Source organism: Oncorhynchus mykiss, chromosome 17 (genome assembly GCF_057628025.1).
Source record: "Oncorhynchus mykiss isolate SJ-2025 chromosome 17, ASM5762802v1, whole genome shotgun sequence".
In the NCBI taxonomy this organism is placed as follows: domain Eukaryota; kingdom Metazoa; phylum Chordata; class Actinopteri; order Salmoniformes; family Salmonidae; genus Oncorhynchus; species Oncorhynchus mykiss.
In genome coordinates this window covers 71152919-71179136 of record NC_143038.1, presented here as the reverse complement: position 1 = coordinate 71179136, position 26218 = coordinate 71152919, and the positions used below count along the sequence as shown (strand labels likewise).

The 26218-nt window shown below is 46.2% G+C and overlaps 1 protein-coding gene across 5 annotated transcripts in view; it reads left to right on the top strand.

Annotated features, from left to right (window-relative positions):
- Window positions 1-26218, top strand: part of itga7 (integrin subunit alpha 7) — a 128169-nt gene that overhangs the window by 36298 nt on the left and 65653 nt on the right. For all 5 annotated transcript variants that reach the window (XR_016488101.1, XM_036950907.2, XM_090206478.1 and 2 more), the window contains 6 exons: window positions 5079-5286; window positions 10260-10453; window positions 11758-11846; window positions 11930-12156; window positions 12977-13038; window positions 24878-25047. Coding sequence is in view for 4 of the 5 variants with exons in the window: in XM_036950907.2 (XP_036806802.2) it covers window positions 5079-5286; window positions 10260-10453; window positions 11758-11846; window positions 11930-12156; window positions 12977-13038; window positions 24878-25047 (950 nt within the window). In the remaining variant the exon portion in view is untranslated. The remainder of the gene's footprint in view (window positions 1-5078; window positions 5287-10259; window positions 10454-11757; window positions 11847-11929; window positions 12157-12976; window positions 13039-24877; window positions 25048-26218) is intronic.

Sequence of the window (26218 nt, the reverse complement as noted above, 5' to 3'; positions counted from 1 at the left end):
TGTCTGTATAGTATAGTGGTCTGTAAAGCCTTTCTGTCTGTATAGTATAGTGGTCTGTAAAGCCTGTCCGTCTGTCAGTCTGTATAGTATAGTGGTCTGTAAAGCCTGTCCGTCTGTCAGTCTGTATAGTGTAGTGGTCTGTAAAGCCTGTCTGTCAGTCTGTATAGTGTAGTGGTCTGTAAAGCCTGTCTGTCAGTCTGTATAGTGTAGTGGACTGGAGCTGTCCAGGGTACCTTGGTGGTGGTTCTATCCAGTGGCGGTTGTAGCTTGTATGGCTCCTCCCCCTTCGGCAGGCGGTTCGCATCATTCTCCACTAACTGTCATTTCTATTCAGACATTTGGAACAATACAAATAAATAATCATAACATTTAAAACAATATAAATATAAACAAAAAAGTAAAAAATATATACAAAAAAGTAACAAAGACAAATTGGTGGTGTGCAGACTGGTTTTATATTATTCTTCAACGACTTCACACAAACCAGAAAATAATGCAACAATGTGTCCGTGAAACTATATATTAACGGTATTATGAATAAATTGTGGTTTATTTGGTAGCATTTCGTAGTGTGACTGATTTGACTAATTGCATTCGTATTGTACAAAGTTAGAGGTGCGCTATTTGATAGATTCCCCCACTCCCCCTACCTCGGGCTTCCAGTGGGGAGACCTGAGGTCAACCTAACCCCACTCCCCCTACCTCGGGCTTCCAGTGGGGAGACCTGAGGTCAACCTAACCCCACTCCCCCTACCTCTGGCTTCCAGTGGGGAGACCTGAGGTCATCCTACCCCCGCCCCCCTACCTCGGGCTTCCAGTGGGGTATAGTGTAGTGGTCTGTAAAGCTTCCAGTGGGGAGACCTGAGGTCATCCTACCCCCTCCTACCTCGGGCTTCCAGTGGGGAGACCTGAGGTCATCCTACCTCCGCCCCCCTACCCCCGCCCCATCTCGTACTTCTGAGTAGGAGACCTTCCCAGGCAGTAGCCAGCCTAGCTCACAAACTAGAATCAGGGCTCCGACTCCGACAAGATGAATTGACCCACAGTCCCACACGGTGACATGATATCATTGAGGTGAGAGAAATGAGCGATAGAAAACCGGTCGCGCAAATGTCACCATTCTGATTTTTTTCGTGCGGGCGCCCCGTGGCAAGCTGCCACCCTGGACGGCTGCCCATGTCGCCTGTACCTAAATCCACCACTGGCTGTATGTCTACATTCTTATCTACATTTAGTAGATACAAGTAACTTTTCTAAGTAAATAAAGGTTTTCGATATGAAAGAAGTAAGCAAAGCAGAATTTAGAAAAGACAAATCTCCCAGTGAACAACGTGTTCTGAGATCGCCATGTGATACAGTTCCTATAGTAACGGTGTTCCAGTGAAGGTCATAGCAACAGAGCCTTCAGAGCGTCTTCATTTGAAGGCGTAGTTTAAACTCAGCAGTCCTTGGATACGTAGATACTGGCTCATTACCTTTTTTTTAGATGGCTAATGGACTCTAACCATTAACGTTCTGTCCGTGGGATTCCCACCGGATCGATTGTTCCCATCGATTGTTCCCATCAAACCTGTAAATCTCTTTATTCACCTCCTCCTCCTCTATACAAACCAATGAGACTATGTCCCCATATGGAACACTATTGCCTATATTTAGCATGACTTTTAACCAGATGGTTATGGGCCCTTGTCAAAACGATTGCACTATGTAAGGACTAGCATTCCATTAGAGATGCCTTGTCCCTTCTCCATAATGATCACTCCTCCTCCACTTCCTTAATGCCCATTTTAACCTTTGACCCCCTCACGTCTAACTGGCAGCATGCCTCCATCGATCCTGATCCTCTAACCAAATGACATAATGACTGGACATACATACAGAGCTATGCACGCTTACTAACAGACAGTATTGCTATGACTGGTTATTAATAGATAGACAGTAGTGTTATTACTGGTTATTCATAGACAGACAGTAGTGTTATTACTGGTTATTTATAAACAGACAGTAGTGTTATGACTGGTTATTAATAGATAGACAGTAGTGTTATTACTGGTTATTTATAAACAGACAGTAGTGTTATTACTGGTTATTTATAAACAGACAGTAGTGATATTACTGGTTATTTATAAACAGACAGTAGTGATATTACTGGTTATTAATAGATAGACAGTAGTGTTATTACTGGTTATTAATATATAGACAGTAGTGTTATTACTGGTTATTCATAGACAGACAGTAGTGTTATTACTGGTTATTTATGAACAGACAGTAGTGATATTACTGGTTATTTATAAACAGACAGTTGTGTTATTACTGGTTATTAATAGACAGACAGTAGTGTTAATACTGGTTATTTATAAACAGACAGTAGTGATATTACTGGTTATTTATAAACAGACCGTAGTGATATTACTGGTTATTTATAAACAGACAGTTGTGTTATTACTAGTTATGGACTTAAAAGTACATGCTTAATGGAGAGTCTCTTGAAAATACTTCTTAGTCCTGGACTGGCCTTCATATGTGTTTGGGAAACTGGCCCCTAGTCTCTCGACTGAGTGATTCGTATTATTCAGTCAGTACCCAGCAGCAGCAGTTTTACACTGTGTTTCTCCTAAATCAGATTATCGTTGGATAGGGAGCCCAGCCCAGTCAGCTCAGCTCAGTCAGTCAGGCCCAGGTTTTCCAGAGTTCCTGCCAAAATAAATACAGCCAATGAAAAGTGAAATGTCCGTTTTCTAGATTGTTTTTTTTTTACATCTGACTCACACGATGTTCCGTTAAAAGAAAACCCCCCGTTGTAAACTACTGATAAAATATGCTATCAGATAATGTAAGTAAAGCTGCAACAATATATTTAGATCCCATTCAGATTTCAGCTTTCCGTTGATTCTCGGGCTATGTAGCTTTTTCAATTTTTTTATTTATTTTTACCACATAGTCTAACCTAACATAAGCTTTACAACCGTGAGGCTTGACACGTTTGACAGCTGCACAACACAACTGTGTTTGATGTCTTTCCTCAGGGGCCACATTCCCCAACCCGTTGGGTCCCATTTCGCTTTTTTAAAAACATAACGGGACAAAGCCTCGGTTTCCCTTTTATAGCTTTCACCTTAGAAGATTGGACTTCTGAGTAAAAGGAAAAAGCGGATCAGACTGCTACGTGAAAGGGAAACTGTGTGGTAAATCCTTCACTAAAGGCCTGATAAAAATACTTCCTGGAGTTGTAATGTTGACTTCTGTGGTATTTAGGCCTTTCCATTTACTGGTTCTCAATTCAAACTGTATCATTCCACACACCTGTCTCTCTGGAGTTGCTCAATACTGGTCTGTTTGTCGACGAGATGCTTTAGTCTGTCTTTGTGTCTGTTTGTCTACGAGATGCTTTAGTCTGTTCTTTGTGTCTGTTTGTCTACGAGATGCTTTAGTCTGTTCTTCGTGTCTGTTTGTCGACGAGATGCTTTAGTCTGTCTTTGTATCTGTTTGTCTAATGAGATGCTTTAGTCTGTCTTTGTGTCTGTTCGAAAAATGTTCTCTGTCGTTGTTTCCAAGGATTTGATGGCTAGTAATGTTTTCCGACACAGCCGCCGTCTCTGTGTTTGTCTTTGAGCGTCTCCCTGTATGTTGACCTTTCGACTAACAGGGGTCACTGCCAATCCTCTCCTCTCCGTCTCACAACACCGCATGTTGGACTGGAACATGGCTGCAGCTGTTTAGTGTGTTTGCCTGTTTTTACATTTTTTATTATTTGATTTGTATCTGATATTTTTTTCACACAGGTTGTTGAAACAAAGTTACATTTTCTCACCCCATGCATGTTCAATTCCCTCTTCTTTCTCTATTTCACTATTACACTATTACACTATTACACTATTACACTATTACACTATTTCACTATTACACTATTACACTATTACACTATTTCACTATTACACTATTACACTATTACACTATTACACTATTTCACTATTTCACTATTACACTATTACACTATTACACTATTACACTATTTCACTATTACACTATTACACTATTTCACTATTACACTATTACACTATTTCACTATTTCACTATTTCACTATTACACTATTTCACTATTACACTATTACACTATTTCACTATTACACTATTACACTATTTCACTATTACACTATTACACTATTTCACTATTTCACTATTACACTATTACACTATTTAACTATTACACTATTACACTATTTCACTATTACACTATTACACTATTTCACTATTACACTATTTCACTATTACACTATTACACTATTACACTATTACACTATTACACTATTTCACTATTACACTATTACACTATTTCACTATTACACTATTACACTATACCTGAATTGTATGCAGACACACCCCTCACATTCCTGAGGGAGTAAATCCCATTGAAGCAGATGAACGCTAGACTGCTCTGTTTACGTGCTTGCTGAGCAGCAACATCTGCTGCATTAGAGTAAAACAAGAGATCTGCTAAGACGTTACCTCGTGTTTCTCTTCCTACCACACACATGGGCCTAGTCTTTATCTCTTTATGGAGGAGAAGACACAGACACAGACAGACACACACACACACAGACAGACACACACACAGAGACAGACACACACACACACAGACAGACAGACAGACACACACACACAGACAGACACACACACAGACGCACACACAGAGACAGACACAGACAGACACACACAGAGAGACAGAGAGACAGACAGACAGACACACACACACACAGACAGACACACACACAAAGACAGACAGACACACACACACACACACTGCTCTCTCTGACAGGGAGGAGGGCAGCTCGTCCCTCCGTTTACGACAAACTTAGGGACATTATACTCATCATGTGTTTTCCATTAAATCAATAGCCACTTAGGCTACATTGTATTACAACAAGGATGAGAGAACACTAAAGGAGATGAGCTTAGAGAGAGACTATGGTCGATATACAGTACACACACACACACACACACACACACACACACCCACACACACACACACACACACAGTCTACTTCTAATAACTGTTATCCCATGATGCCTTGCTCCAGGTTTCTCGGTGGACTCTGCTAACGACATAACGAGCCGTGGGGAGCTGACCTTCGTGGCGGGGGCTCCGCGAGCCAATCACACGGGAGCGGTGGTGCTACTGCGTAAAGACAACGTGTACCGCCTGGTGCCACAGCACATCCTGTGGGGAGAGGAGCTGGGTTCTTCCTTCGGGTACTCTGTGGCCACGGCTGATCTCAACAGTGACGGGTGAGAGTCACATCTACTGCTACTACTGCTACTACTGCTACTACTACTACTACTGCTACTACTGCTACTACTACTACTACTACTACTGCTACTACTGCTACTACTACTACTACTACTGCTACTACTGCTACTACTACTACTACTACTGCTACTACTACTACTACTACTACTACTACTGCTACTACTGCTACTACTACTACTGATACTACTACTACTACTACTACTACTACTACTACTACTACTACTACTACTACTACTATTGATAGCCGTGTACAGGAATGCATACACAGTTAGTCTGTAGCCATAGTAACCATGGCTCAACAGTGATGGGTGAGAGTCACATCAGCTGCATGTCTACTGCTACTACTACTACTACTACTACTACTGCTACTACTACTACTACTACTACTACTACTACTACTACTACTACTACTACTACTACTACTGCTACTACTGCTACTACTGCTACTATTGATAGCCGTGTACAGGAATGCATACACAGTTAGTCTGTAGCCATAGTAACCATGGCACAACAGTAGCTTAGACCCTATTTCACATGTATTGTAGCTTAGACCCTATTTCACGTGTATTGCAGCTTAGACCCTATTTTATATTATCTAAGGCTTTTGTGTTGTGTCGGCCATCTTGAATACAGGGTGGGTGATAAATGTACCAAATGGTCAAATCTAATCTAATTTTATTTGTCACATACACATTGTTAGCAGATGTTATTGGTCACATACACATTGGTTAGCAGATGTTATTGGTCACATACACATGGTTAGCAGATGTTAATGGTCACATACACATTGTTAGCAGATGTTATTGGTCACATACACATGGTTAGCAGATGTTATTGGTCACATACACATGGTTAGCAGATGTTATTGGTCACATACACATGGTTAGCAGATGTTATTGGTCACATACACATGGTTAGCAGATGTTATTTGTCACATACACATTGGTTAGCAGATGTTATTGGTCACATACACATGGTTAGCAGATGTTATTGGTCACATACACATGGTTAGCAGTTGGTATTGGTCACATACACATGGTTAGCAGATGTTATTGGTCACATACACATGGTTAGCAGATGTTATTGGTCACATACACATGGTTAGCAGATGTTAATGCGAGTGTAGCGAAATGCTTGTGCTTCTAGTTCCGACAATGCAGTAATAACCAACAAGTAATCTAGCTAACAATTTCACAACAGCTACTTTATACACACAAGTGTAAAGGGATGAAGAATATGTACATAAAGATATATGAATGAGTGATTGTACAGAACGGCATAGGCAAGATGCAGTAGATGGTATCGAGTACAGTATATACATATGAGATGAGTAATGTAGGGTATGTAAACAAAGTGGCATAGTTTAAAGTGGCTAGTGATACATGTATTACATAAAGATGCAGTAGATGATATAGAGTACAGTATATACGTATACATATGAGATGAATAATGTAGGGTATGTAAACATTATCTTAAGTAGCATTGTTTAAAGTGGCTAGTGATATATTTTACATCAATTTCCATCAATTCCCATGATTAAAGTGGCTGGAGTTGAGTCAGTGTGTTGGCAGCAGCCACTCAATGTTAGTGATGGCTGTTTAACAGTCTGATGGCCTTGAGATAGAAGCTGTTTTTCAGTCTCTCGGTCCCAGCTTTGATGCACCTGTACTGACCTCGCCTTCTGGATGATAGCGGGTTGAACAGGCAGTGGCTCGGGTGGTTGTTGTCCTTGATGATCTTTATGGCCTTCCTGTGACATCGGGTGGTGTAGGTGTCCTGGAGGGCAGGTAGTTTGCCCCCGGTGATGCGTTGTGCAGACCTCACTACCCTCTGGAGAGCCTTACGGTTGTGGGCAGAGCAGTTGCTGTACCAGGCAGTGATACAGCCCGACAGGATGCTCCTGATTGTGCATCTGTAAATGTTTGTGAGTGCTTTTGGTGACAAGCCCGAATTTGGGTGAACCAATTCAGTTTGTCCGTGATGTGTAAGCCAAGGAACTTAAAACTTTCTACCCTCTCCACTACTGTCCCGTCAACGTGGATAGGGGGCTGCTTGTTTTGTTGATGTTGAATATGAGGTTATTTTCCTGACACCACACTCCGAGGGCCCTCACCTCCTCCCTGTAGGCCGTCTCGTCGTTGTTGGTAATCAAGGCTGCCACTGTAGTGTCATCTGCAAACTTGATGATTGAGTTGGAGGCGTGCGTGGCCACACAGTCGTGGGTGAACAGGGAGTACAGGAGAGGGCTGAGCTTGCACCCTTGTGGGGCCCCAGTGTTGAGGATCAGCGGGGTGGAGATGTTGTTTCCTACCCTCACCACCTGGGGGCGGCCCGTCAGGAAGTCTAGTACCCAGTTGCACAGGACGGGGTCGAGACCCAGGGTCTCGAGCTTGATGACGAGTTTGGAGGGTACTATGGTGTTAAATGCTGAGCTGTAGTCGATGAACAGCATTCTAACACATGTATTCCTCTTGTCCAGATGGGTTAGGGCAGTGTGCAGTGTGGTTGAGATTGCATCGTCTGTGGACCTATTGGGGCGGTAAGCAAATTGGAGTGGGTCTAGGGTGTCAGGTAGGGTGGAGGTGATATGGTCCTTGACTAGTCTGTCAAAGCACTTCATGATAACGGAAGTGAGTGCTACTCAGTCGTTTAGCTCAGTTACCTTAGCTTTCTTGGGAACAGGAATAATAATGGTGGCCCTCTTGAAGCATGTGGGTAGAACCCATCCAGTTTAAACACCATCCAGTTTAAACAGCATCTAGTTTAAACACCATCCAGAACAGCATCCAGTTTAAACACCATCCAGTTTAAACACCATCCAGAACAGCATCCAGTTTAAACACCATCCGGTTCAAACACCATCCAGAACAGCATCCATTTTAAACACCATCCAGTTTAAACACCATCCAGAACAGCATCCAGTTTAAACACCATCCAGAACAGCATCCAGTTTAAACACCATCCAGAACACCATCCAGTTTAAACACCATCCGGTTCAAACACCAGCCAGAACAGCATCCAGTTTAAACACCATCCAGTTTAAACACCATCCAGTTCAAACACCATCCAGAACACCATCCAGTTTAAACACCATCCAGGTTAAACACCAACCGGTTCAAACACCATCCAGAACAGCATCCAGTTCAAACACCATCTAGTTTAAACACCATCCAGAACACCATCCAGTTTAAACACCATCCAGTTCAAACACCATCTAGTTTAAACACCATCCAGTTTAAACACCATCCAGTTTAAACACCATCCAGTTTAAACACCATCTAGTTTAAACACCATCTAGTTTAAACACCATCCAGTTTAAACACCATCTAGTTTAAACACCATCAGGTTTAAACACCATCTAGTTTAAACACCATCCGGTTCAAACACCATCCAGAACAGCATCCAGTTCAAACACCATCTAGTTTAAACACCATCCAGAACACCATCCAGTTTAAACACCATCCATTTTAAACACCATCTAGTTTAAACACCATCCAGTTTAAACACCATCCAGTTTAAACACCATCCAGGTTAAACACCATCCGGTTCAAACACCCTCCAGAACAGCATCCAGTTCAAACACCATCTAGTTTAAACACCATCCAGAACACCATCCAGTTTAAACACCATCCAGTTCAAACACCATCTAGTTTAAACACCATCCGGTTCAAACACCATCCAGAACAGCATCCAGTTTAAACACCATCCATTTTAAACACCATCTAGTTTAAACACCATCCAGAACACCATCCAGTTTAAACACCATCCAGTTCAAACACCATCTAGTTTAAACACCATCCAGTTTAAACACCATCCAGTTTAAACACCATCCAGAACACCATCCAGTTTAAACACCATCCAGAACACCATCCAGTTTAAACACCATCCAGTTCAAACACCATCTAGTTTAAACACCATCCGGTTCAAACACCATCCAGAACAGCATCCAGTTTAAACACCATCCATTTTAAACACCATCTAGTTTAAACACCATCCAGAACACCATCCGGTTCAAACACCATCTAGTTTAAACACCATCTAGTTTAAACACCATCCAGTTTAAACACCATCCAGTTCAAACACCATCTAGTTTAAACACCATCCAGTTTAAACACCATCTAGTTTAAACACCATCCAGTTTAAACACCATCCAGTTTAAACACCATCCAGTTTAAACACCATCCAGTTTAAACACCATCTAGTTTAAACACCATCCAGTTTAAACACCATCCAGTTTAAACACCATCCAGTTTAAACACCATCCAGTTTAAACACCATCCAGTTTAAACACCATCCAGAACACCATCCAGTTTAAACACCATCCAGAACACCATCCAGTTTAAACACCATCCGGTTTAAACACCATCCAGTTTAAACATTTCTATTAGACATATATTTTTTTCCAACTGTGCTGTTTCAGAAAATGTTATTTCAATTCAATTTACATTTAAATGGTGTACCAGCTAAATTGCAGTGTTCTGACCATAGGTCCATTCTATCAATTCTATATCTATGATTGAAATAACACCCACCTTGTTTTCAAGAACATGTTGTGTCACTCTCAACCGAGGGTGTTACCACAAAACAAAAAACCTTTGATGATGTGAAATAGGTTTAGACGTTTTTGGGAATTTATGTTAAAGGTTTAAAAATAACATAATTTCTTATTTTAAGAAATAATACAATAGTTTGACAACCCTGTTTGTAAGCTTTTGAATGATATCAAACTCAACTTTTTATCTTTTCCAGTGATGAACACATGTCTCATGGTATGCTGGGGTTTGCAAAATGACTAAATGTTTTAGCATTCAGGTCTAAAAAGTTACTTTCTGACCACTTTCTGACCAAACATGTTTGGAAAGTTTTGTTAAAATGGAAAGGAATGCTGTCAAGAAAGTGAGTGAATTCAAAATAATTTGTAAAACTTCAAACTCCCTGTCCTCTCTCTCAGCTGGACAGACCTGATAGTGGGAGCTCCCAACTATTTTGACAGGAAGACAGAGATCGGAGGTGCTGTGTACATCTTCCTCAACCGATTCGGTAACTGGGAGTACGCTCAGCCAATCAGGCTCAACGGAACTCATGACTCCATGTTTGGACTGACCGTCAACAATGTGGGAGACCTGGACCGGGACGGATATGACGGTGAGGATTGACTCGGTCAAGTTAAACTTAATTTAACGTGCCTTCATTTACAATTGACTGCATGAAGGGACCGAAGGGACTGAGTGGACCGAGGGGACTGAGTGGACCGAGGGGACTGAGTGGACCGAGGGGACTGAGTGGACAGAGGGGACTGAGTGGACCGAGGGGACTGAGTGGACCGAGGGGACTGAGTGGACCGAGGGGACTGAGTGGACAGAGGGGACTGAGTGGACTGAGTGGACCGAGTGGACAGAGGGGACCGAGTGGACAGAGGGGACCGAGTGGACCGAGGGGACTGAGTGGACAGAGAGGACTGAGTGGACCGAGGGGACTGAGTAACTGTTTTTTTAAAATACTGTACCAGTCAAAAGTTTGGACACACCTAGTCATTCAAGGGGTTTTTCTTTATTTTTTACAATTTTCTACATTATGGAATAATGTGTGCAAAGCTGTCATCGTGGTAAAGGGTGGCCTAGTTTGAAGAATCTCAAATATAAAATACATTTTGGTTGGTTTAACACTTTTCTTGGTTACGACATGATTCCATATGTGTTATTTCATAGTTTCGATGTCTTCATTATTATTCTACAATGTAGAAAATATATTTTTTTAAATTAAGAAAAACCCTTGAATGAGTAGGTGTGTCCAATCTTTGACTGGTACTGTATTTTCTGTGTCTCAAAAGGCACCCTATTCCCTATGTAGTGCCCTATGGTCCCTGGAGCCCTATGGTCCTTGTAGTGCCTTATGGTCCCTGTAGTGCCCTATGGTCCCTGCAGCCCTATGGTCCCTGGAGCCCTATGGTCCCTGGAGCCTTATGGTCCCTGGAGCCTTATGGTCCCTGGAGCCTTATGGTCCCTGGAGCCCTATGGTCCCTGGAGCCCTATGGTCCCTGGAGCCCTATGGTCCCTGGAGCCCTATGGTCCTATGGTCCCTGGAGCCCTATGGTCCCTGGAGCCCTATGGTCCCTGGAGCCCTATGGTCCCTGGAGCCTTATGGTCCCTGGAGCCCTATGGTCCCTGGAGCCCTATGGTCCCTGGAGCCCTATGGTCCCTGGAGCCCTGTGGTCCCTGGTCAAAAGTCATATAGTATACTGTATAGAGAATAGTGTATCATTTCAGACATCTTTTAAAATGTATTTATTTATTTAACCTTTATTTAACTATATAGCGATTGTTGAAACATCAACTGTCTTGAGAGAAATCATAAATCCTGCATGCCAGTAAAGTAAGTCAGACCCCCCCCCGGGGGCCTGGAGCCTGATCTCCTATATCTAATGTATGTCAATCTGTGTATCTGTCCAGACATCGCTGTGGGGGCTCCGTTTGATGGAGATGGGAAAGTGTTCATCTACCGAGGCTCGTCCTCGGGCATCAACACCAAGCCTGCACAGGTGAGAATTTTTAATTCACACGAAAAGCTTTATTGTCCACCCACCCCCCGATAATTGACGTAGTTTATACTCTGCCCTCTCAGATCCTGGAAGGGGTGAACGAGGGGGTGAAACGGTTTGGCTACTCCATCTCAGGCGGCCTGGACATCGATGGGAACCTGTACCCTGACCTGACAGTAGGCTCTCTCGGCGATAAGATGGTTTTGTACAGGTCTCGCCCGGTCATTCACGTGACGCGGGATGTATCCATCGAACCTCAGCACTATATTGACTTGGAGCAACACAACTGCAAGGGGAGAGATGGAGTGTGGTACGTTGCATTCACTTTTATTTTTTGTGTTCATATATATAGCCTGGTTGCCAGTTTTTTTTTGTGTTTATATAGCCTGGTTGCCAGTCTTTTTTTGTGTTTATATAGCCTGGTTGCCAGTCTTTTTTTGTGTTCATATAGCCTGGTTGCTAGTCTTTTTTTGTGTTCATATAGCCTGGTTGCCAGTCTTTTTTTGTGTTCATATAGCCTGGTTAACAGTCTTTTTTTGTGTTCATATAGCCTGGTTGCCAGTCTTTTTTTGTGTTTATATAGCCTGGTTGCCAGTCTTTTTTTGTGTTCATATAGCCTGGTTGCCAGTCTTTTTTTGTGTTCATATAGCCTGGTTGCCAGTCTTTTTTTTTGTGTTCATATAGCCTGGTTGCCAGTCTTTTTTTTGTGTTCATATAGCCTGGTTAACAGTCTTTTTTTGTGTTCATATAGCCTGGTTGCCAGTCTTTTTTTGTGTTTATATAGCCTCTTTGTCAGTCTTTTTTTGTGTTCATATAGCCTGGTTGCCAGTCTTTTTTTTGTGTTCATATAGCCTGGTTGCCAGTCTTTTTTTTGTGTTCATATAGCCTGGTTGCCAGTCTTTTTTTTGTGTTCATATAGCCTGGTTAACAGTCTTTTTTTGTGTTCATATAGCCTGGTTGCCAGTCCTTTTTTTTGTCTTCATATAGCCTGGTTGCCAGTCTACTTTTCACCTTCTGCAACCGTGAAGGAGTTAGTGAAAGCAGAAAAAGACTGACAACCAGGCTATTGTGTTTCTGCTGTTGAGAATTAAACACAGGCCTCGGTCAACTCTGTTGTTTTCTGTCATTAGTGTGGAGGTCAAAGTGTGCTTCACCTATACTGCATATCCAGAGTCATACTCACCAGACATCAGTAAGTTACACCTCTGTTTAGAAACACTTCTATTTTTCTTGGTTGAATCATGTTTATTTTTACTCCTGTCACTCTGTTCCCTTGGTGTTCTGACATTTCCCCTCCCTCCGTCCTTAATTAAATGAGCTGGGCTGTTCCCTTGGTGTGCTGACATTTCCCCTCCCTAAGTCCTTAATTTTAATGAGCTGGGCTGTTCCCTTGGTGTGCTGACATTTCCCCTCCCTCCGTCCTTAATTAAATGAGCTGGGCTGTTCCCTTGGTGTGCTGACATTTCCCCTCCCTCCGTCCTTAATTAAATGAGCTGGGCTGTTCCCTTGGTGTGCTGACATTTCCCCTCCCTCCGTCCTTAATTAAATGAGCTGGGCTGTTCCCTAGGTGTGCTGACATTTCCCCTCCCTCCGTCCTTAATTAAATGAGCTGGGCTGTTCCCTTGGTGTGCTGACATTTCCCCTCCCTCCGTCCTTAATTAAATGAGCTGGGCTGTTCCCTGGTGTGCTGACATTTCCCCTCCCTCCGTCCTTAATTAAATGAGCTGGGCTGTTCCCTTGGTGTTCTGACATTTCCCCTCCCTCCGTCCTTAATTAAATGAGCTGGGCTGTTCCATTGGTGTGCTGACATTTCCCCTCCCTCCGTCCTAATTAAATGAGCTGGGCTGTTCCCTTGGTGTGCTGACATTTCCCCTCCCTCCGTCCTTAATTAAATGAGCTGGGCTGTTCCCTAGGTGTGCTGACATTTCCCCTCCCTCCGTCCTTAATTAAATGAGCTGGGCTGTTCCCTTGGTGTGCTGACATTTCCCCTCCCTCCGTCCTTAATTAAATGAGCTGGGCTGTTCCCTTGGTGTGCTGACATTTCCCCTCCCTCCGTCCTTAATTAAATGAGCTGGGCTGTTCCCTAGGTGTGCTGACATTTCCCCTCCCTCCGTCCTTAATTAAATGAGCTGGGCTGTTCCCTTGGTGTGCTGACATTTCCCCTCCCTCCGTCCTTAATTAAATGAGCTGGGCTGTTCCCTTGGTGTGCTGACATTTCCCCTCCCTCCGTCCTTAATTAAATGAGCTGGGCTGTTCCCTTGGTGTGCTGACATTTCCCCTCAATTAAATGAGCTGGGCTGTTCCCTTGGTGTGCTGACATTTCCCCTCCCTCCGTCCTTAATTAAATGAGCTGGGCTGTTCCCTTGGTGTGCTGACATTTCCCCTCCCTCCGTCCTTAATTAAATGAGCTGGGCTGTTCCCTTGGTGTGCTGACATTTCCCCTCCCTCCGTCCTTAATTAAATGAGCTGGGCTGTTCCCTTGGTGTGCTGACATTTCCCCTCCCTCCGCCCTTAATTAAATGAGCTGGGCTGTTCCCTTGGTGTGCTGACATTTCCCCTCCCTCCGTCCTTAATTAAATGAGCTGGGCTGTTCCCTTGGTGTGCTGACATTTCCCCTCCCTCCGTCCTTAATTAAATGAGCTGGGCTGTTCCCTTGGTGTGCTGACATTTCCCCTCCCTCCGTCCTTAATTAAATGAGCTGGGCTGTTCCCTTGGCGTGCTGACATTTCCCCTCCCTCCGTCCTTAATTAAATGAGCTGGGCTGTTCCCTTGGTGTGCTGACATTTCCCCTCCCTCCGTCCTTAATTAAATGAGCTGGGCTGTTCCCTTGGTGTGCTGACATTTCCCCTCCCTCCGTCCTTAATTAAATGAGCTGGGCTGTTCCCTTGGTGTGCTGACATTTCCCCTCCCTCCGTCCTTAATTAAATGAGCTGGGCTGTTCCCTTGGTGTGCTGACATTTCCCCTTCTCCGTCCTTAATTAAATGAGCTGGGCTGTTCCCTTGGTGTGCTGGCATTTCCCCTCCCTCCGTCCTTAATTAAATGAGCTGGGCTGTTCCCTTGGTGTGCTGACATTTCCCCTCCCTCCGTCCTTAATTAAATGAGCTGGGCTGTTCCCTTGGTGTGCTGACATTTCCCCTCCCTCCGTCCTTAATTAAATGAGCTGAGCTGTTCCCTGGTGTGCTGACATTTCCCCTCCCTCCGTCCTTAATTAAATGAGCTGGGCTGTTCCCTTGGTGTGCTGACATTTCCCCTCCCTCCGTCCTTAATTAAATGAGCTGGGCTGTTCCCTTGGTGTGCTGACATTTCCCCTTCTCCGTCCTTAATTAAATGAGCTGGGCTGTTCCCTTGGTGTGCTGACATTTCCCCTTCTCCGTCCTTAATTAAATGAGCTGGGCTGTTCCCTTGGTGTGCTGACATTTCCCCTTCTCCGTCCTTAATTAAATGAGCTGGGCTGTTCCCTTGGTGTGCTGACATTTCCCCTCCCTCCGTCCATAATTAAATGAGCTGGGCTGTTCCCTTGGTGTGCTGACATTTCCCCTTCTCCGTCCTTAATTAAATGAGCTGGGCTGTTCCCTTGGTGTGCTGACATTTCCCCTTCTCCGTCCTTAATTAAATGAGCTGGGCTGTTCCCTTGGTGTGCTGACATTTCCCCTCCCTCCGTCCTTAATTAAATGAGCTGGGCTGTTCCCTTGGTGTGCTGACATTTCCCCTCCCTCCGTCCTTAATTAAATGAGCTGGGCTGTTCCCTTGGTGTGCTGACATTTCCCCTCCCTCCGTCCTTAATTAAATGAGCTGGGCTGTTCCCTTGGTGTGCTGACATTTCCCCTCCCTCCGTCCTTAATTAAATGAGCTGGGCTGTTCCCTTGGTGTGCTGACATTTCCCCTCCCTCCGTCCTTAATTAAATGAGCTGGGCTGTTCCCTTGGTTTGCTGACATTTCCCCTCCCTCCGTCCTTAATTAAATGAGCTGAGCTGTTCCCTTGGTTTGCTGACATTTCCCCTCCCTCCGTCCTTAATTAAATGAGCTGGGCTGTTCCCTTGGTGTGCTGACATTTCCCCTCCCTCCGTCCTTAATTAAATGAGCTGGGCTGTTCCCTTGGTGTGCTGACATTTCCCCTCCCTCCGTCCTTAATTAAATGAACTGGGCTGTTCCCTTGGTGTGCTGACATTTCCCCTCCCTCCGTCCTTAATTAAATGAGCTGGGCTGTTCCCTTGGTGTGCTGACATTTCCCCTCCCTCCGTCCTTAATTAAATGAGCTGGGCTGTTCCCTTGGTGTGCTGACATTTCCCCTCCCTCCGTCCTTAATTAAATGAGCTGGGCTGTTCCCTTGGTGTGCTGACATTTCCCCTCCCTCCGTCCTTAATTAAATGAGCTGGGCTGTTCCCTTGGTGTGCTGACATTTCCCCTCCCTCCGTCCTTAATTAAATGAGCTGGGCTGTTCCCTTGGTGTGCTGACATTTCCCCTCCCTCCGTCCTTAATTAAATGAGCTGGGCTGTTCCCTTGGTGTGCTGACATTTCCCCTCCCTCCGTCCTTAATTAAATGAGCTGGGCTGTTCCCTTGGTGTGCTGACATTTCCCCTTCTCCGTCCTTAATTAAATGAGCTGGGCTGTTCCCTTGGTGTGCTGACATTTCCCCTTCTCCGTCCTTAATTAAATGAGCTGGGCTGTTCCCTTGGTGTGCTGACATTTCCCCTTCTCCGTCCTTAATTAAATGAGCTGAGCTGTTCCCTGGTGTGCTGACATTTCCCCTCCCTCCGTCCTTAATTAAATGAGCTGGGCTGTTCCCTTGGTGTGCTGACATTTCCCCTCCCTCCGTCCATAATTAAATGAGCTGGGCTGTTCCCTTGGTGTGCTGACATTTCCCCTCCCTCCGTCCTTAATTAAATGAGCTGGGCTGTTCCCTTGGTGTGCTGACATTTCCCCTTCTCCGTCCTTAATTAAATGAGCTGGGCTGTTCCCTTGGTGTGCTGACATTTCCCCTCCCTCCGTCCTTAATTAAATGAGCTGGGCTGTTCCCTTGGTGTGCTGACATTTCCCCTTCTCCGTCCTTAATTAAATGAACTGGGCTGTTCCCTTGGTGTGCTGACATTTCCCCTCCCTCCGTCCTTAATTAAATGAGCTGGGCTGTTCCCTTGGTGTGCTGACATTTCCCCTTCTCCGTCCTTAATTAAATGAGCTGGGCTGTTCCCTTGGTGTGCTGACATTTCCCCTCCCTCCGTCCTTAATTAAATGAGCTGGGCTGTTCCCTTGGTGTGCTGACATTTCCCCTCCCTCCGTCCTTAATTAAATGAGCTGGGCTGTTCCCTTGGTGTGCTGACATTTCCCCTCCCTCCGTCCTTAATTAAATGAGCTGGGCTGTTCCCTTGGTGTGCTGACATTTCCCCTCCCTCCGTCCTTAATTAAATGAGCTGGGCTGTTCCCTTGGTGTGCTGACATTTCCCCTCCCTCCGTCCTTAATTAAATGAGCTGGGCTGTTCCCTTGGCGTGCTGACATTTCCCCTCCCTCCGTCCTTAATTAAATGAGCTGGGCTGTTCCCTTGGTGTGCTGACATTTCCCCTCCCTCCGTCCTTAATTAAATGAGCTGGGCTGTTCCCTTGGTGTGCTGACATTTCCCCTCCCTCCGTCCTTAATTAAATGAGCTGGGCTGTTCCCTTGGTGTGCTGACATTTCCCCTCCCTCCGTCCTTAATTAAATGAGCTGGGCTGTTCCCTTGGTGTGCTGACATTTCCCCTTCTCCGTCCTTAATTAAATGAGCTGGGCTGTTCCCTTGGTGTGCTGGCATTTCCCCTCCCTCCGTCCTTAATTAAATGAGCTGGGCTGTTCCCTTGGTGTGCTGACATTTCCCCTCCCTCCGTCCTTAATTAAATGAGCTGGGCTGTTCCCTTGGTGTGCTGACATTTCCCCTCCCTCCGTCCTTAATTAAATGAGCTGAGCTGTTCCCTGGTGTGCTGACATTTCCCCTCCCTCCGTCCTTAATTAAATGAGCTGGGCTGTTCCCTTGGTGTGCTGACATTTCCCCTCCCTCCGTCCTTAATTAAATGAGCTGGGCTGTTCCCTTGGTGTGCTGACATTTCCCCTTCTCCGTCCTTAATTAAATGAGCTGGGCTGTTCCCTTGGTGTGCTGACATTTCCCCTTCTCCGTCCTTAATTAAATGAGCTGGGCTGTTCCCTTGGTGTGCTGACATTTCCCCTTCTCCGTCCTTAATTAAATGAGCTGGGCTGTTCCCTTGGTGTGCTGACATTTCCCCTCCCTCCGTCCATAATTAAATGAGCTGGGCTGTTCCCTTGGTGTGCTGACATTTCCCCTTCTCCGTCCTTAATTAAATGAGCTGGGCTGTTCCCTTGGTGTGCTGACATTTCCCCTTCTCCGTCCTTAATTAAATGAGCTGGGCTGTTCCCTTGGTGTGCTGACATTTCCCCTCCCTCTGTCCTTAATTAAATGAGCTGGGCTGTTCCCTTGGTGTGCTGACATTTCCCCTCCCTCCGTCCTTAATTAAATGAGCTGGGCTGTTCCCTTGGTGTGCTGACATTTCCCCTCCCTCCGTCCTTAATTAAATGAGCTGGGCTGTTCCCTTGGTGTGCTGACATTTCCCCTCCCTCCGTCCTTAATTAAATGAGCTGGGCTGTTCCCTTGGTGTGCTGACATTTCCCCTCCCTCCGTCCTTAATTAAATGAGCTGGGCTGTTCCCTTGGTTTGCTGACATTTCCCCTCCCTCCGTCCTTAATTAAATGAGCTGAGCTGTTCCCTTGGTTTGCTGACATTTCCCCTCCCTCCGTCCTTAATTAAATGAGCTGGGCTGTTCCCTTGGTGTGCTGACATTTCCCCTCCCTCCGTCCTTAATTAAATGAGCTGGGCTGTTCCCTTGGTGTGCTGACATTTCCCCTCCCTCCGTCCTTAATTAAATGAACTGGGCTGTTCCCTTGGTGTGCTGACATTTCCCCTCCCTCCGTCCTTAATTAAATGAGCTGGGCTGTTCCCTTGGTGTGCTGACATTTCCCCTCCCTCCGTCCTTAATTAAATGAGCTGGGCTGTTCCCTTGGTGTGCTGACATTTCCCCTCCCTCCGTCCTTAATTAAATGAGCTGGGCTGTTCCCTTGGTGTGCTGACATTTCCCCTCCCTCCGTCCTTAATTAAATGAGCTGGGCTGTTCCCTTGGTGTGCTGACATTTCCCCTCCCTCCGTCCTTAATTAAATGAGCTGGGCTGTTCCCTTGGTGTGCTGACATTTCCCCTCCCTCCGTCCTTAATTAAATGAGCTGGGCTGTTCCCTTGGTGTGCTGACATTTCCCCTCCCTCCGTCCTTAATTAAATGAGCTGGGCTGTTCCCTTGGTGTGCTGACATTTCCCCTTCTCCGTCCTTAATTAAATGAGCTGGGCTGTTCCCTTGGTGTGCTGACATTTCCCCTTCTCCGTCCTTAATTAAATGAGCTGGGCTGTTCCCTTGGTGTGCTGACATTTCCCCTTCTCCGTCCTTAATTAAATGAGCTGAGCTGTTCCCTGGTGTGCTGACATTTCCCCTCCCTCCGTCCTTAATTAAATGAGCTGGGCTGTTCCCTTGGTGTGCTGACATTTCCCCTCCCTCCGTCCATAATTAAATGAGCTGGGCTGTTCCCTTGGTGTGCTGACATTTCCCCTCCCTCCGTCCTTAATTAAATGAGCTGGGCTGTTCCCTTGGTGTGCTGACATTTCCCCTTCTCCGTCCTTAATTAAATGAGCTGGGCTGTTCCCTTGGTGTGCTGACATTTCCCCTCCCTCCGTCCTTAATTAAATGAGCTGGGCTGTTCCCTTGGTGTGCTGACATTTCCCCTTCTCCGTCCTTAATTAAATGAACTGGGCTGTTCCCTTGGTGTGCTGACATTTCCCCTCCCTCCGTCCTTAATTAAATGAGCTGGGCTGTTCCCTTGGTGTGCTGACATTTCCCCTTCTCCGTCCTTAATTAAATGAGCTGGGCTGTTCCCTTGGTGTGCTGACATTTCCCCTTCTCCGTCCTTAATTAAATGAGCTGGGCTGTTCCCTTGGTGTGCTGACATTTCCCCTTCTCCGTCCTTAATTAAATGAGCTGGGCTGTTCCCTTGGTGTGCTGACATTTCCCCTCCCTCCGTCCTTAATTAAATGAGCTGGGCTGTTCCCTTGGTGTGCTGACATTTCCCCTCCCTCCGTCCTTAATTAAATGAGCTGGGCTGTTCCCTTGGTGTGCTGACATTTCCCCTCCCTCCGTCCTTAATTAAATGAGCTGGGCTGTTCCCTTGGTGTGCTGACATTTCCCCTCCCTCCGTCCTTAATTAAATGAGCTGGGCTGTTCCCTTGGTGTGCTGACATTTCCCCTCCCTCCGTCCTTAATTAAATGAGCTGGGCTGTTCCCTTGGTGTGCTGACATTTCCCCTCCCTCCGTCCTTAATTAAATGAGCTGGGCTGTTCCCTTGGTGTGCTGACATTTCCCCTCCCTCCGTCCTTAATTAAATGAGCTGAGCTGTTCCCTGGTGTGCTGACATTTCCCCTCCATCCGTCCTTAATTAAATGAGCTGGGCTGTTCCCTTGGTGTGCTGACATTTCCCCTCCCTCCGTCCTTAATTAAATGAGCTGGGCTGTTCCCTTGGTGTGCTGACATTTCCCCTCCCTCCGTCCTTAATTAAATGAGCTGGGCTGTTCCCTTGGTGTGCTGACATTTCCCCTCCCTCCGTCCATAATTAAATGAGCTGGGCTGTTCCCTTGGTGTGCTGACATTTCCCCTCCCTCCGTCCTTAATTAAATGAGCTGGGCTGTTCCCTTGGTGTGCTGACATTTCCCCTTCTCCGTCCTTAATTAAATGAGCTGGGCTGTTCCCTTGGTGTGCTGACATTTCCCCTTCTCCGTCCTTAATTAAATGAGCTGGGCTGTTCCCTTGGTGTGCTGACATTTCCCCTCCCTCCGTCCTTAATTAAATGAGCTGGGCTGTTCCCTTGGTGTGCTGACATTTCCCCTCCCTCCGTCCTTAATTAAATGAGCTGGGCTGTTCCCTTGGTGTGCTGACATTTCCCCTCCCTCCGTCCTTAATTAAATGAGCTGGGCTGTTCCCTTGGTGTGCTGACATTTCCCCTCCCTCCGTCCTTAATTAAATGAGCTGGGCTGTTCCCTTGGTGTGCTGACATTTCCCCTCCCTCCGTCCTTAATTAAATGAGCTGGGGTGTTCCCTTGGTGTGCTGACATTTCCCCTCCCTCCGTCCTTAATTAAATGAACTGGGCTGTTCCCTTGGTGTGCTGACATTTCCCCTCCCTCCGTCCTTAATTAAATGAGCTGGGCTGTTCCCTTGGTGTGCTGACATTTCCCCTCCCTCCGTCCTTAATTAAATGAGCTGGGCTGTTCCCTTGGTGTGCTGACATTTCCCCTCCCTCCGTCCTTAATTAAATGAGCTGGGCTGTTCCCTTGGTGTGCTGACATTTCCCCTCCCTCCGTCCTTAATTAAATGAGCTGGGCTGTTCCCTTGGTGTGCTGACATTTCCCCTCCCTCCGTCCTTAATTAAATGAGCTGGGCTGTTCCCTTGGTGTGCTGACATTTCCCCTCCCTCCGTCCTTAATTAAATGAGCTGGGCTGTATCCCTTGGTGTGCTGACATTTCCCCTCCCTCCGTCCTTAATTAAATGAGCTGGGCTGTTCCCTTGGTGTGCTGACATTTCCCCTCCCTCCGTCCTTAATTAAATGAGCTGGGCTGTTCCCTTGGTGTGCTGACATTTCCCCTCCCTCCGTCCTTAATTAAATGAGCTGGGCTGTTCCCTTGGTGTGCTGACATTTCCCCTCCCTCCGTCCTTAATTAAATGAGCTGAGCTGTTCCCTGGTGTGCTGACATTTCCCCTCCCTCCGTCCTTAATTAAATGAGCTGGGCTGTTCCCTTGGTGTGCTGACATTTCCCCTCCCTCCGTCCTTAATTAAATGAGCTGGGCTGTTCCCTTGGTGTGCTGACATTTCCCCTCCCTCCGTCCTTAATTAAATGAGCTGGGCTGTTCCCTTGGTGTGCTGACATTTCCCCTCCCTCCGTCCTTAATTAAATGAGCTGGGCTGTTCCCTTGGTGTGCTGACATTTCCCCTCCCTCCGTCCTTAATTAAATGAGCTGGGCTGTTCCCTTGGTGTGCTGACATTTCCCCTCCCTCCGTCCTTAATTAAATGAGCTGGGCTGTTCCCTTGGTGTGCTGACATTTCCCCTCCCTCCGTCCTTAATTAAATGAGCTGGGCTGTTCCCTTGGTGTGCTGACATTTCCCCTCCCTCCGTCCTTAATTAAATGAGCTGGGCTGTTCCCTTGGTGTGCTGACATTTCCCCTCCCTCCGTCCTTAATTAAATGAGCTGGGCTGTTCCCTTGGTGTGCTGACATTTCCCCTCCCTCCGTCCTTAATTAAATGAGCTGGGCTGTTCCCTTGGTGTGCTGACATTTCCCCTTCTCCGTCCTTAATTAAATGAGCTGGGCTGTTCCCTTGGTGTGCTGACATTTCCCCTTCTCCGTCCTTAATTAAATGAGCTGGGCTGTTCCCTTGGTGTGCTGACATTTCCCCTTCTCCGTCCTTAATTAAATGAGCTGAGCTGTTCCCTGGTGTGCTGACATTTCCCCTCCCTCCGTCCTTAATTAAATGAGCTGGGCTGTTCCCTTGGTGTGCTGACATTTCCCCTCCCTCCGTCCATAATTAAATGAGCTGGGCTGTTCCCTTGGTGTGCTGACATTTCCCCTCCCTCCGTCCTTAATTAAATGAGCTGGGCTGTTCCCTTGGTGTGCTGACATTTCCCCTTCTCCGTCCTTAATTAAATGAGCTGGGCTGTTCCCTTGGTGTGCTGACATTTCCCCTCCCTCCGTCCTTAATTAAATGAGCTGGGCTGTTCCCTTGGTGTGCTGACATTTCCCCTTCTCCGTCCTTAATTAAATGAACTGGGCTGTTCCCTTGGTGTGCTGACATTTCCCCTCCCTCCGTCCTTAATTAAATGAGCTGGGCTGTTCCCTTGGTGTGCTGACATTTCCCCTCCCTCCGTCCTTAATTAAATGAGCTGGGCTGTTCCCTTGGTGTGCTGACATTTCCCCTCCCTCCGTCCTTAATTAAATGAGCTGGGCTGTTCCCTTGGTGTGCTGACATTTCCCCTCCCTCCGTCCTTAATTAAATGAGCTGGGCTGTTCCCTTGGTGTGCTGACATTTCCCCTCCCTCCGTCCTTAATTAAATGAGCTGGGCTGTTCCCTTGGTGTGCTGACATTTCCCCTCCCTCCGTCCTTAATTAAATGAGCTGGGCTGTTCCCTTGGTGTGCTGACATTTCCCCTCCCTCCGTCCTTAATTAAATGAGCTGGGCTGTTCCCTTGGTGTGCTGACATTTCCCCTCCCTCCGTCCTTAATTAAATGAGCTGGGCTGTTCCCTTGGTGTGCTGACATTTCCCCTTCTCCGTCCTTAATTAAATGAGCTGGGCTGTTCCCTTGGTGTGCTGACATTTCCCCTCCCTCCGTCCTTAATTAAATGAGCTGGGCTGTTCCCTTGGTGTGCTGACATTTCCCCTCCCTCCGTCCTTAATTAAATGAGCTGGGCTGTTCCCTTGGTGTGCTGACATTTCCCCTCCCTCCGTCCTTAATTAAATGAGCTGAGCTGTTCCCTGGTGTGCTGACATTTCCCCTCCCTCCGTCCTTAATTAAATGAGCTGGGCTGTTCCCTTGGTGTGCTGACATTTCCCCTCCCTCCGTCCTTAATTAAATGAGCTGGGCTGTTCCCTTGGTGTGCTGACATTTCCCCTCCCTCCGTCCTTAATTAAATGAGCTGGGCTGTTCCCTTGGTGTGCTGACATTTCCCCTCCCTCCGTCCTTAATTAAATGAGCTGGGCTGTTCCCTTGGTGTGCTGACATTTCCCCTCCCTCCGTCCTTAATTAAATGAGCTGGGCTGTTCCCTTGGTGTGCTGACATTTCCCCTCCCTCCGTCCTTAATTAAATGAGCTGGGCTGTTCCCTTGGTGTGCTGACATTTCCCCTCCCTCCATCCTTAATTAAATGAGCTGGGCTGTTCCCTTGGTGTGCTGACATTTCCCCTCCCTCCGTCCATAATTAAATGAGCTGGGCTGTTCCCTTGGTGTGCTGACATTTCCCCTCCCTCCGTCCTTAATTAAATGAGCTGGGCTGTTCCCTTGGTGTGCTGACATTTCCCCTCCCTCCGTCCTTAATTAAATGAGCTGGGCTGTTCCCTTGGTGTGCTGACATTTCCCCTCCCTCCGTCCTTAATTAAATGAGCTGGGCTGTTCCCTTGGTGTGCTGACATTTCCCCTTCTCCGTCCTTAATTAAATGAGCTGGGCTGTTCCCTTGGTGTGCTGACATTTCCCCTTCTCCGTCCTTAATTAAATGAGCTGGGCTGTTCCCTTGGTGTGCTGACATTTCCCCTTCTCCGTCCTTAATTAAATGAGCTGGGCTGTTCCCTTGGTGTGCTGACATTTCCCCTCCCTCCGTCCTTAATTAAATGAGCTGGGCTGTTCCCTTGGTGTGCTGACATTTCCCCTCCCTCCGTCCTTAATTAAATGAGCTGGGCTGTTCCCTTGGTGTGCTGACATTTCCCCTCCCTCCGTCCTTAATTAAATGAACTGGGCTGTTCCCTTGGTGTGCTGACATTTCCCCTCCCTCCGTCCTTAATTAAATGAGCTGGGCTGTTCCCTTGGTGTGCTGACATTTCCCCTCCCTCCGTCCTTAATTAAATGAGCTGGGCTGTTCCCTTGGTGTGCTGACATTTCCCCTCCCTCCGTCCTTAATTAAATGAGCTGAGCTGTTCCCTGGTGTGCTGACATTTCCCCTCCCTCCGTCCTTAATTAAATGAGCTGAGCTGTTCCCTGGTGTGCTGACATTTCCCCTCCCTCCGTCCTTAATTAAATGAGCTGAGCTGTTCCCTGGTGTGCTGACATTTCCCCTCCCTCCGTCCTTAATTAAATGAGCTGGACTGTTCCCTTGGTTTGCTGACATTTCCCCTCCCTCCGTCCTTAATTAAATGAGCTGAGCTGTTCCCTTGGTGTGCTAACATTTCCCCTCCCTCCGTCCTTCCCCTCTAGCCCTGGTTCTACTCTTCGAGGCTGACACCGAGCGCAGGAAGCTGGGCCTGCCCCACCGTGTTAGCTTCCTGGGTCGGAGTGCACAGGACGCGGAGTACACACACACTGATGAGGTGGAGCTGAAGGGTCAACGCCATCCCGCCTGCCGGAGCGCCACCTTCCAACTACACGTAAAGGGCTGACAGTCGAGAACTGATGTTTGTTGTTATTGTGTTTGTTGTTGTTGGTGTTGTTGTGTTGTTGTTGGTGTTGTTGTGTTGTTGTTGTGTTGTTGTTGTGTTGTTGTTGGTGTTGGTGTTGTTGTAGGTGTTGTTGTTGGTGTTGGTGTTGTTGTTGGTGTTGGTGTTGTTGTTGTGTTGTTGTGTTGTTGTTGGTGTTGTTGTGTTGTTGTTGTGTTGTTGTTGGTGTTGTTGTTGTTGTTGTAGGTGTTGTTGTTGTGTTGTTGGTGTTGGCCTTTTGTGTTGGTGTTGTTGTTGGTGTTGTTGTTGTGTTGTTGGTGTTGTTGTTGTGTTGTAGGTGTTGTTGATGTGTTGTTGTTGTTGTTGTTGTTGTTGTTGTGTTGTTGGTGTTGTAGGTGTTGTTGATGTGTTGTTGGTGTTGGTGTTGGTGTTGTTGTGTTGTTGGTGTTGTTGTAGGTGTTGTTGGCGTTGTGTTGTTGGTGTTGGTGTTGTTGTTGTTGTGTTGTTGTTGTTGTTGTAGGTGTTGTTGATGTGTTGTTGTTGTTGTGTTGTTGTTGTTGTTGTTGTGTTGTTGGTGTTGTTGTAGGTGTTGTTGATGTGTTGTTGGTGTTGTTGTTGGTGTTATTGTTGGTGTTGTTGTAGGTGTTGTTGTAGGTGTTGGTGTTGTTGTGTTGTTGGTGTTGTTGTTGTTGTGTTGTTGGTGTTTTGTGTTGTTGGTGTTGTTGTTGTTGTGTTGTTGGTGTTGTTGTTGTTGTGTTGTTGGTGTTTTGTGTTGTTGGTGTTGTTGTTGTTGGTGTTGGTGTTTTGTGTTGTTTGTGTTGTTGTCATTGTTGGTGTTATTGTTGTTGTGTTGTTGGTGTTTTGTGTTGTTGGTGTTGTTGTTGTTGTGTTGTTGGTGTTGTTGTTGGCGTTTTGTGTTGGTGGTGTTGTTGTTGTTGTGTTGTTGGTGGTGTTGTTGTTGTGTTGTTGTTGTTGTTGTTGGCGTTTTGTGTTGGTGGTGTTGTTAACCCATTTACATTATTTTGCTCTTTATCCTGATGGTTTTACAAGACAATCAGCCTGAATGCAGAACAGTAGTTTCACTGTAACTAAAATATAATCATAGAGTAACTTCATCCAGCGTTACACGTTGTTGTTGTTGTTGTTGTTGTTGTCAAAGCTC